The 11,335-nt window shown below is 39.6% G+C and overlaps 2 protein-coding genes across 3 annotated transcripts; one reads left to right on the top strand and one right to left on the bottom strand.

Annotated features, from left to right (window-relative positions):
* Positions 1-244: 244 nt before the first annotated feature.
* stx7l (syntaxin 7-like) lies at positions 245-5,534 on the bottom strand. Of its 2 annotated transcripts, none has more exons than XM_085372548.1 (10): positions 5,502-5,534; positions 3,798-3,890; positions 3,621-3,690; positions 3,273-3,363; positions 2,635-2,772; positions 1,298-1,347; positions 1,114-1,204; positions 928-1,000; positions 711-793; positions 245-451 (listed from the first exon to the last, which is right to left on the bottom strand). In XM_085372548.1, the coding sequence occupies exons 2-10, from the start codon at positions 3,880-3,882 to the stop codon at positions 356-358; spliced, it is 777 nt and encodes a 258-aa protein (XP_085228674.1). In that variant the 5' UTR covers positions 3,883-3,890; positions 5,502-5,534; the 3' UTR covers positions 245-355. The 2 variants fall into 2 exon arrangements, with proteins under 2 accessions (XP_085228674.1, XP_085228675.1); XM_085372549.1 differs by having other exon boundaries at positions 1,298-1,344.
* Positions 5,535-8,675: 3,141 nt separating this feature from the next.
* Positions 8,676-11,335, top strand: leg1.1 (liver-enriched gene 1, tandem duplicate 1). The gene is made up of 8 exons (XM_085373119.1): positions 8,676-9,054; positions 9,213-9,296; positions 9,369-9,442; positions 9,663-9,767; positions 10,023-10,141; positions 10,741-10,882; positions 10,998-11,094; positions 11,184-11,335. The coding sequence occupies exons 1-8, from the start codon at positions 8,676-8,678 to the stop codon at positions 11,333-11,335; spliced, it is 1,152 nt and encodes a 383-aa protein (XP_085229245.1).

The following is an 11,335-nucleotide window of genomic DNA, read 5'->3' as shown; positions in this document are numbered from 1 at the left end:
GACGTACTCAACAACAATGACTGCCACTAAACACGAATACTCGCCTCTTTCATCTGATAAGTCTTCCATTTCAGAGGAAACCATGCCTAAATCAGACACTGATCATGACAATAAAGCTACCAGAGCTAGATTTGCTTCACAGCAAACAAGGTTGTAGTCCTGACATTGAGGACTACAATATCTTAAAAACATAATTGATTTAAAAAAAAAAAAAAAGCTTAAAAAAAAAAAAAAGAGACGGTGTTTCAATCTTTTTCCCCTCTGTCAGTTTTTGAAGAAGAAAAAGATTAAGAATGAAATTTCATTCTTGGTCCATGGTGATAAACAGAGGAGGAGGAGGAGGAGGAGGAAGCCCTCAGGCTTTGAGGGAGCCCCAGATGATTAGTCCTACTACAACAGCAACAACAACCAACACTATCAATATAATGCAGATCTTCTTCCGGGAGCTTTGCTAGAAGAAAATAAGCAGAAGGAATTTAATGTTTTTGAATTTTCTTTCCTTTATGATCTAACTAATAAGTTGATTAAATGATGTAGAGTCATGCACACATTCTGCTTTACAGAAACGGGCTCTAACAACCAGTCTTGCTTTACTAATCCAAGTTAAAATCTCATTTTTCTAGCATTTATTACAGCTCATCTGTCTTTTCATACTCCTGTTCCTCACCACTTCTGTCATATCATACATTAAGATATCTCTGTCACATTACCTGGTGGCCTGCAGCTCGGGCCAGCTGGTGCACCCCTTTCTGGATATTGGTCTCGGTATTCTCCACGTTGGCTTCTATGCTATCTGCAGGAAACAAAACAAAATACATAATTTACTTGCGGTAAGAGTAGAAACTGCACAATCCTGCTCACTGAGCCGTAAACTGTCAATGTGAAGCTGTTACACCTGTCAGCATTAACTTACTGAAAGATTCTTACCTATCATGTCTCCTTGCTCGTGGACCATCATACCCAGGTCCTTGAAGATGTCATTTATGTCTACGATGTCAGACTAAAAATCAAGAGAGCCGGTCCATATTCAAGAGGCACTTACAGTATGTTTGTGACTTTGTGTTTGTGGAATTTTCTTTGCACAGATATTAGGTGTTGAAATTTGATCCCTACCTCCAGCTGCCTTAGAGCTGATTCTCTCTCCTGGATCAGTCTCAGATCTTCTTCAGTGACAGCGTCAGCCTGAACCTGTATCTGGGAATCACTGCATACAGATGCAACTAGAGTAGTTAAAACATTATTTACTATAATAATAAAAAGCAGAAAGAATAATACTGTTCAGAAACAGTGGGCTTACCTCGGTATAGGAGGAACATTTCGAAAGCTGTCTTCAGGCTGACCACCCTGCTAGAAGTCAATTGAACACATTTAAGTCTTATTGTTGCAAATCTGCAGAGGTCCTTCTATTCCTGATTATGGGTATAGCAATGATTCAGTAAGAACAGAATGTCCTTTGCTGCAATATGTAAGTAAAAGAAAAAGAATTATTCAGTATTTGCAGAACACTTCATTGTTAAAATATATGCATGGCCAAGTTGAATAAATTCACCTTGCAGCTTTATTTACTGTGCAAAAATAAATTATTAAACATAGCAGCAGTAACACGCTGTTCCTACTTATCAGCAGCATAGCAGATAAAAAAAAAAAAAACTTTGAGTGAAGCGAGATAAGCAAGAGTGAGATACGGGAACACAGCTGTGAGTGGGTCCAATCATGGGAATCTGTGACTACAACAATCACAATTAAAGATACTTTTTGATTCACAATCATGTGACAGCTTCATGTGAAACTACTTCTGAACTGACGCCTGCGGTTACAACAATTTTAAGAGAGGAGTGAAACTGTAACCAGCTGTGACTATTTCAAGCAAGCACTGTGGTGGAATACAGTGCAATAACAATTTTATGTGGATTTTTGTAAAAATAAAAAAGTAGACATTTCTCAGCAGAAGCCGACATACTGATGAGAGAAACCCAACAAGGTTTGTGAACGAGCACTTTGTGACAGTGGGGAGAGAAAGATAACCCCCTTAACATGCAGCAGAACTACACTCAGCGATGGTGACCATCTGCCTCGGCAGGCTGGGGAGAGGGGAAGCAGAGAGTGAAAACAGTAAGAAACACGAAAGTGAGAACAAACACTAGTGAAATCTGCTGCTGAAAGGAAAAAGGCAGTGACCCTTGATGTACAGCACCTACTTGTTTTGCTGGATTGTTAGTGCAAAGCTTAAACAAGCTACTAAAAAGCTTTGCATAAAACCATTTTTTATTTTATTTTCTATGGTTTCAAGAATGTCTAATTTTCAAGTCTCTACTCTTCTGTAGGTTTTCAATAGGATACCAAACATATTCTCCTCTGCTATCCATCACAAGCACTTATGCTGACAAAAATCGCCTGTATGTGTCGTCCAGTTTATGGCTAAGCAGAAAAACACAACACTTCTTAAACAGCACTTCACACGCGTGTCAAAAGACCTGAATTCCGTCTAAATCTACGCAATGATGTAATATATGTGTTTACATTTATAGCAGTGGCTTCACCCCACTCTCATACTCCCATACAGTACCTATTTTATAACTGTCGTTTAATGCTCTACCCAACAACTTGGTGATCTGATGACAGGCAGTTACTTACAGACAGTCTGGAGCTGGCTCTGACTCTGGCCACAAACTCCTTCTCTTTGCTGGCGGCATCTCGCTGCGACTTTTGAAAGCTGTTCAGAGCAGCGGAGAAGTCGTTCAGCAGGCGCTCTCTCTGTATCTTTCTCTGACGCTAAAGTAAACACAAAAATATTGTAAACAGATGAACAAATGGACTTGTCAGAACTATGGTCTGTAGTTAATCAGTCTGGTATGGTACCACAGATTCTACAGAAAAGATGGATTACAATGTTCATTGGTCAGTGGACTGCTATTTTGAACATTTAGATGTTGCCATGGTTTCTTTGGAACTACAAGTAACCACTTTGAATGAAAGAGTGAAGCGCTATGATGTGATATATAAATAACAATTATAGCTAAGAAGAAGCCAAAAGCATTTTTGTTTCAATCTGTCAACACGTTTATTTCTGCAGTGAAGCTGTGAAGTTGGGCATTTAACATGGGAGTCTATGAAGACTGACTCAATTTTGTAACCAGGCCCCAGGGACATGTGAGGAACTACAGCCTTTGTGCCAGTGAGTTTATTTTTCAGACAGAAAGAGAGGTTGTTCTTTGTGGTTTGCTTGACTGTGACAAACCTTTTAGATCAGGAAGACTTTAGAAACTCATTACCTGATCAGGTCCGACTGGGAGTGCAGTAAAAGCTTTCATCAGTCGGTCAGTCTCCTTTGCCAAGTGGTTGCCTTGTTGCTGCTTCTGTTGACTAATGACATTAAAAAATGAATTTGTTAAAGTAGAGAATAGTACTCAGACATTACAAAGACAAAGGATGGTAGGCATAATACTGTGCATAGGTTTAAAAGGAATCAGAAGTAATTTAGAGTATATAAAAAAAATTAGCCGGCATTAAACATTGCTGTAATAGTCTAACATTTTCTACGCTTGCACATTTACACTTTCACTAAGATACTTCTGATAACAGCCCAGGTATGTAAATCCAACCAAGCCCCAGTAACTCACATCGTCTGTAGTAGCTGGCTGCTGTCCTGTTCAGTTCCCAGCACAGAGATTGCCCTTTGCAGCTCGGAGGCTGGCAAGAAAGTCACAGAGAAGCATGTTGTTTATTTGTATTGAAGTGTGTCCACGTGTTGGACGCGCTGGCTGACAATAATGCGTTTTTATGTGTGCATTTCTTACTCAGCAGTGTGATCTTCTGGATGTTGGAGCTGATCTGGTTAACCAAAACACTGGGCTCCTCTGGAATCCCAGCCTGGTAGGCCATGATGAAACCTACGAGGACACACAAGACCACAGGCTTCACTCGACTCGCTCATGAGTTAACAGTGAGATCTAATTAGCGTCTGGAGTCAGCTCACTGTTCTCGTGACTGTCATGTGTAGAAAAAAAAAGGAAAAAAAAAAAAAAAGAGGCTTTCGGGGTGAAAGCATTTGTGTAGATATAGTATAATCATTGTATTTTGCAAATTTCCAAGAAGAGATGTTGCAACTGTGTTTCTATTTATGGCGTCTTTGACATTAGGTACAGCATTAAATACAAGATAAAACAGTGATTTCTGTGATCTCCTCTCCCCAAAAATGATGCAACGTTTGTGACACCCCCTTACATTTCACCTTCTTTCTACAGGTTTTCATCTTGAAGCAAAGCTCCAGAAATATCTGTTGAGAAGCTCACTACTATCTTTCACTGGGTGCTTCTTAATACTCATGAACTCAGTCTGAGGTTTTATTCTCACACAACACAGTAAAGCCTGCCACATGGCTGGTGTCCTCATTGCTCACAGTGTTTAATAAATTTGAGTTCAGAGCTCTGAGAAGGCAAGTTTATTTCTTTTATACAGGAATACAGTGGACCCACCCCCAAACACTGAGTACAGTGTGTGATTAGTCACAGTAAGCTTACGCTTCAAGCTAAGAGGAGCAAGGATGGAAGCTGAAATAGTAAAGTGAAGGAGTGGCTTAAATAAATCACTTTATAATATAACTCATGACCTAGAAATGGTTCAGAGGTCCAGCTTCTTTGGAATGTGATACTGTAAACATGAGTAACCTGAAACAATAAAAAATACTGTAACAATAACAAGTTTTATGCTGGTACTTATCCACTAAAAACACTGCGAAACTAATACACTTACATTATTGAGGGATCACACAAATGATCATTACAGCTAAAATGATTTGATATCAATGCTGTGAAATAAAATATTATAAATATGCTGCAGAATTAAAATATTTTCATCTTTTAACCTTAAAAAAAAAAAACAGCTATCAAGGCCAAAAGGAAAGTCCTACAGTCTGATAAAGGTGCTCATATCATACTGTACAACCTGAAGTGAAGGAGTGTTGGGCCGGGAATATTTAGCACAAGCTCCTCATGCAGACTTCCTGACTCAAAAAAGACTGAAACTTAGTATGCAAATAGCCACCTGCTAAGAAACTGTCACAGTGACAGGATATTTCTCGTTTGCTTTAATTAAAAATTAAAGTGTGATTAGGGTTAATTAAACCAACGTGCATGTTCTGTTTCTGTCTCCTTGCCAACAAGGAAAAAATGCGGAAATCACCAGAGTATTTTTTTATGCCATCAACATGAACGGATAAACTGCAAATACTTAGTTATGACCTACTTGTGTTTGTTGGGGTTAACGCTGTCCTAATGTTACCTGTACACTGCTCTTCATTTTAACATTAGCGGGTTTAAGAGTCATGAAGTTACAAGGGAAGTCAGTATGAAGATGTTTGTCGCTTTTCGTTGTAAAACAAAACAAAAAAACTTAAAAATACGAAACAACCTCGTAAAAATACGTTGGTCGTCTAAAACGTTAGTGAAATTGTCAAGAATGACTAAAAGTTTACTTGAGTTGTGTAAAAGTTTGAACTTTACCTTTCTCGTGACTTGTTTCTTGCGTCGTTGTGCTTCCTGATTTTTACTTTTGGCCACTCCTCCGTCACATGATGTCTGCTGCACTCCCAGCGAGATCGCAGCTGTAAATTAAAGGTGTCAAACGGTAACATAATGCAGGCCAGAAAAGTATAGAAACAAAAAACTGTCCTTTTCTTAAAAACAGAGCAACGACGCAGCACAGGTTAAGTGCTTCATGATCTTTCATTCTTAGGTATTTATCGGCTGTAGGCTACCAGGTGAGATGCTGGTTCGTGGGCAGGTGAGGGGTCCAAATCAGTTCCAAAAATGCTAGTTTACACTGGACAACATCAGTGCTTTTAGTTAGTGTAAGAGCCATAAAAAGGATTATAATTCTGTTTAGGTCTTGGGTGTCATATATGATGCTCGGGGCCCAGAATCGGCCTAATAAATTGAATTCACATTGAATTGAATACATTCCTTTTAAATCGTGGGCCAACTTTACAAAAGCCCCTTTCTCTGAACGTAAAGACGTTTAACAGCACAATTAATCCCCTTTTATATAAGAAACAATTAGTGCAATTTCAACCTCACACCTATGCCGTTTTTCTACATGGTAAAGTTGGCTGGTTGGTTTCCACAGTGTGTTTTTTAGCCTGTTTCCTTCCCATCGTGCCCAACTAGTCACTGCAGATGGCCTCCCCTTGTTGAGCCTTGTTCTTCCAGAGGTTTCTTCCTGTTAAATGGAAAGTTTTTTATTCCCACTGTCACAATTTGCTTTCTCATAGAGGGTCATTTGATTGTAGCAGTTTTCTCACTGTTATTGTAGGTTCTTTACCTTAAAATATAAATCTACTTTTGATTTGGCATTAAGTAAAATTTAATTGCACTATGTGTGCAGAAATGTGCACAACAATATAAGTATGAATGTGTAAAGTGTGTCCATGTGCTTCAGTGTGTATGTATGTTACTAGTCTAGTTGATTCATGTAGGGTGTTCACTTCTATGTGCATGAGTTTCCAGTCCAGACTCTGAGTACTGAGCTTTCTGAGGCCTGAAGGAAGAAACTGTTGCACTGACTGGAAGTGAGGGTCTAGATGTTCTGGTACATCTTGTGAGGCGGCAGGAGAGTAAAAGGTTTGTGTCAGGTGTGTGGGGGATCATACACAATGATGGTGGCTTTGTGAATACAGAGTTTGTGGGAAATGTCCTTGAAGGTGGGGAAAGAAACAGTGGTCCTGCAGCTAACATGGGTCATAACTGATTAACCACAACAAAAACAAACAACTGACAGGTGAAATGAATACATTCATTATCTCTTTGCAATGCAGCGTTTTCATGGAAAACCTTGTATTTTAAAATTCTTGTGAATGTTACTTTTACAGGTGTCTATCCACCAAATATTTCACTAGCACCCTCCAATGGCAGCATCCTCCTATTGCAGGACAGCGCATCTTGCCACTCCACAAAGCTGCTCTGGACACTTAATTTGCATAAATCAAACTCCTCAGATCCCAACCTGAACATTCACGAAGGAGCCAGAATAGATCATCCACGGTGGACACACCAACAAGACCAAAGGGCTCATGTTCATGCATTAATGGGCCAGAACTGAACTGTGTACAAATGATGGATGTAATGTAAATGTGTCAGTCTCTAAAGCGCTTTGGTTCACCTTCTGTGGTTTATATGTGCTAGATTGCCGGTTCAAGCCCCAGCTTGGACAGTCTCGGTCGTTGTGTCCTTGGGCAAGACACTTCACTCGTTGCCTACTGGTGGTGGTCAGAGAGCCCGGTGGCGCCAGTGTCCGGCAGCCTCACCTTTGTCAGTGCGCCCCAGGGTGGCTGTGGCTACAATGTAGCTTGCCATCACCAGTGTGTGAATGTATGTGTGAATGTGTGGATGACTGGATGTGTAAAGCGCTTTGGGGTCCTTAGGGACTAGTAAAGCGCTATACAAATACAGGCCATTTATACATACATGCCACCATATTGCTGAAAGATATTTCTTTTTAATTTGCTACCCTACTTTACATATAAAATTGGCTTTGCTTTCAGAATAATGCAGAATCTGGATTAAATAGTATTACCTAACAGTTCACTTGCTAACACCACCTCAACTTTTTAAAATTGTAGTTATAATTTGGTTCTTGGTGTTTACTCCATGGTAATTGGTAATTACTCCGTGGTAATTTTACAAAACACATTATGATGTTACATAAAGCTATGAGACATGTTCTGTTTACCAGACACATCAGGCACATCAAAGTTCACTCAGATTAACCAAATCAATAACAGTCTTAACTTCTGTATCCAGTACAGACTCACTGGAGTATACTGCTCTAATCAGCCAATCTCATGGCTGCAACTACATGCATAGACATGTAGACCATATCTAAATGTCCAGGCACATAGCCAAGGCCAAGATAACCTAATGAAGTTCAAACTGAGGATCAGAATGGGGATGAAAGGTTATAGTGGCTTTAAAGGTGTTGGTTGTTGTGGGCTGGTCTGGCTCTTTTAGGAATTTCCCCACTCAGCCATCTCTAGGGTTTCCAAAGAAAGGTCCAAAAAAGAGAAAAAAGACTGCTTCAAGATTATAGTAAGGCAACAGTATCTCAAATAACCACTGAACCTTGAAGCAGATGGGCTCCAGCAGCACGCTGGATGCCACTCCTATCAGCCAAGAACATAAAACTAAGGCTATGGTCAGCACCTTGTTGAGTGTGTGACACAAAGAATTAAGGCAGTTCTGATGAGAAAAGGGGGCCCAACCTGGTGCGAGCAAGGTGTAACTAATGAAGTCTTCGGTGAGTGTATGTGAAAGTAAATTTTATGAGTTTTTCCAGATAAAAAGTGTTATCTTTGGCTACTTAAGGGGGTAAAAATCTGTATAATTTTTCCAAGGATTCTTAGAATTTATTTGGGGTTTGTGTTTCCAGATTCAATTTACTGATGGTATCACTGTATCACTATAAAAGTTGTGGATTTGGGTTCATGTAAACAAATCAGCTTGAACGATGAACAGATGTACTTTGCACTGAACTCAGTATTCTATGTTTGGACAAAATTGAGCTCTATATGTACTTAAATTCTCTTATCTGTTGGTCAGGGTCCAGTGAGCCATATGTCACATGGACTAATGTGATTGGTGCACATCTGCATGCACTGACTTTGATATTCAGAGAAGTTACAAATGCTGTATTTAAGGGAAAACTCTCAGTCCAGAGTAGCTGCTCTTGACTCTGTCCTTCTCTGCAGACCCAACACCTCAGTCATGCTTCGTTTGCTGGTCCTTGGCCTTGTCCTGGCATGTGCAGTGTCTCTCAGCAGCTCTGCAGTAATTCTAGAAAATGGCGCTCCCATCCTTTGGGCACAAACGGCCAGCCAAGTGACTGAGTTGCCAATGCACGATGGGATTCTGGTTCCAGACCCCTGGAACTACCTTCACCGCATGAGTTTATACCGGCTGATGATAGCTGCTACAGACCCCTTCATGGGATCCATGGGGACAAATGCTACTGACAGTCTGCTGTGGGGACTGCCACTGCAGCTTGGATGGATGTTAACTTCAGGTGAAGTCAAAGTATCATTTCTTTTTTTTTTTTAAGTCAATAATAATCCTTTCATCACAATTTAACAAACTTTGTAGTACAAAACTGAATAAAGAGCCTCCTAATAATGTAACTAACAAAGAAACAAGACCACAGCTAATGATCTGTTGTTTTTACAGGGCGTCTCGCTGATCCAACGGGTGCAACAACTTGTGGCCTGGAAGCAGAGCCTTTGTGCATTTCTACCCAGAGTTGGTGGGCCTGTAAGTACAAGAAACAAATGCATAAAAAATAAACACAGGGGGAATACAAATGACCTCTTTATGTTTCTCCAGGTGTGAACTATTTTGCATCTGTACTTCCCTTTCTGTCTGCTGCACAACAGGGCTTCATGGGAGCAGGAGCTCAGGTATTATCTTAAACTGAAAATGAACACTTTGAAAATAAAACAACAACAACAACAACCGCAATAATAATAATAATAATAAGAAGAAGAAGAAGAAGAGGACACTTTTTCATGCCATCACACAAATATTTGCAGTTTAAATAATAATGAATATGACCATTTTGTATTATTTATAATGTATGTTATATAGTGCATATTATCATGTATGTTATTACATTACCAGGTCCAGATGCAGGTGCCTGCAGGAGTACAGGACTATTGTACAACTTATGCTGACTGTAAAGCTAAATACCCTGATGCCATGTCTAAGTGGGATGCTTTTTTTCAGGTATTGAAACACAGATATACACTGGTACATATACACACAGTTTCTATTCACATCATATTATCCCGCAATTTTAAAGGGGAACTGAACTTGTATTATTTTGCCCTTAGTAGAAAACATTACATTTTAAAAAGTCAGGGCCATGTGCCATTATAGTTCAAAACGGGTCTGTTTTCCCTGAATGCACCCGCTTTATGAAGCAACAAAGCTACATTGCTGAAATAGGTGTACTCCTTTAATTGTTCATATTGTTTTAAGGGTCTGAAGACTACTAGTGAATCTCTTCTGCCTGATGATGTGAAGAAAGACACTATCCTTGGTGTCTACTGGGACGCCCTAATGGCTTCAACCTATGCCTCTGCAGCATGTAATCCCAGGTAATTTCTTTTACTTTTACTGTAACCATGTTGCTTATTAATTGTAGACTATATCATTTTCATTTTTTATTCTACTGCTGTAACACAACATCCCTTGTTAGATCAATAAAGTATCTATTTTTATCTATCATAAAATCTATCATTTTAATGCATTTCATTAGTAAACATTTACACATACCCTCCTCCCCCAGTCACCCATCCTGTTTTTACATATTACAAATCATGTACACACACATTCATACATGACAATGACATTGACTAAATCTACTTCATCTTTTTTTTTTTCTGGCAGTCTTGTTAGTTTTAGCAGTGTCAGTACTCTTTCCAGCACAAATTTTAACATCAATGCCCTTATTACCAATACTAATGATGCTGGAAAAAGTATTAAAGCAAAAGTGATCACTATCCTTATTATTTATAAATGTTTATAAACAAAAAAAAATTTGTCCACTGAACTATTTTTGGTAGTTCAGTGCACACCAAAACTACCAAGGACGAGGCCTTGCTGTTTTTCCCTGCAAGTGGTCAAAAAAGCCAAACATTTATCTCAAATTTCAGCTCTCTTAATCTCAGCTTCTGTGTTCTCGCTTCTCCTACAGGCAGAGCCACTATTCCTCTGTAGAAGTGTCATTTGCTCACAGCTGGCTGAACTCAGCAGAATATGTAGCAGCAGCTCGATTCCAGACCAACATGGAAAAAGCAGTGCTTTTCCTAACCCCTCTGCCAAGTCGGATTTTACAGGTACATATCTTCAACCTTTTCCATCTGTTTATTTTACACATCACTTCTTTTTTTCTGAAACACACAAAGTGAGAGAAGGCTTTTGTCCATTCTCCATTCTGTCTTATCATTTTAGGAGGGCGACAGCGCCCCTAACATTGCTGATCTGACTGCAGAGGAGAACCACACACTGTATATCTTCAGCTGGATGAAGACTATTGACAGTCTGCTTGGTAGGACACACACACACGCACACAAGCAAACACAAAATATTATTGCTAAGATTTTATTTTAAGTTATGCTCATGATGATGATCTACCAGGTGGGACATTGGTGCGTCTGTGGAAAGGTGCCATGTGTTCAGTAAACACAAGGCAAAAAGGTGCACAGGTGCTGGAGCAGCTCCTCCTGAATCCCAGCTTTGCTACAAGCACTTTCCTGTCCATCATCTCTGAGATGACTACAAGCTGCTGA

The sequence above is a fragment of the Diplotaxodon limnothrissa genome, linkage group LG15 (genome assembly GCF_057381915.1).
Source record: "Diplotaxodon limnothrissa isolate DT_005_m linkage group LG15, D_limnothrissa_male_GT1.1, whole genome shotgun sequence".
In the NCBI taxonomy this organism is placed as follows: Eukaryota; Metazoa; Chordata; class Actinopteri; order Cichliformes; family Cichlidae; genus Diplotaxodon; species Diplotaxodon limnothrissa.
Note: the sequence above shows the minus strand (reverse complement) of the source record. Positions and strands in the feature narration are given on the sequence as shown.

What these genes read in the sequence shown, in the direction of transcription:
- leg1.1 (XM_085373119.1), top strand. Translation starts at nt 8,676, where the DNA reads ATGCTGTATTTAAGGGAAAACTCTCAGTCCAGAGTAGCTGCTCTTGAC. An exon ending in TCATGGGAGCAGGAGCTCAG is followed by an intron (nt 9,443 to 9,662) that starts GTATTATCTTAA and finishes TTACATTACCAG; the next exon opens with GTCCAGATGCAGGTGCCTGC. An exon ending in TCTGCAGCATGTAATCCCAG is followed by an intron (nt 10,142 to 10,740) that starts GTAATTTCTTTT and finishes CTTCTCCTACAG; the next exon opens with GCAGAGCCACTATTCCTCTG.
- stx7l (XM_085372548.1), bottom strand. Translation starts at nt 3,882, where the DNA reads ATGGCCTACCAGGCTGGGATTCCAGAGGAGCCCAGTGTTTTGGTTAAC. An exon ending in CAGCTCTAAGGCAGCTGGAG is followed by an intron (nt 1,001 to 1,113) that starts GTAGGGATCAAA and finishes CTTGATTTTTAG; the next exon opens with TCTGACATCGTAGACATAAA. An exon ending in CCCGAGCTGCAGGCCACCAG is followed by an intron (nt 452 to 710) that starts GTAATGTGACAG and finishes ATTTTCTTCTAG; the next exon opens with CAAAGCTCCCGGAAGAAGAT.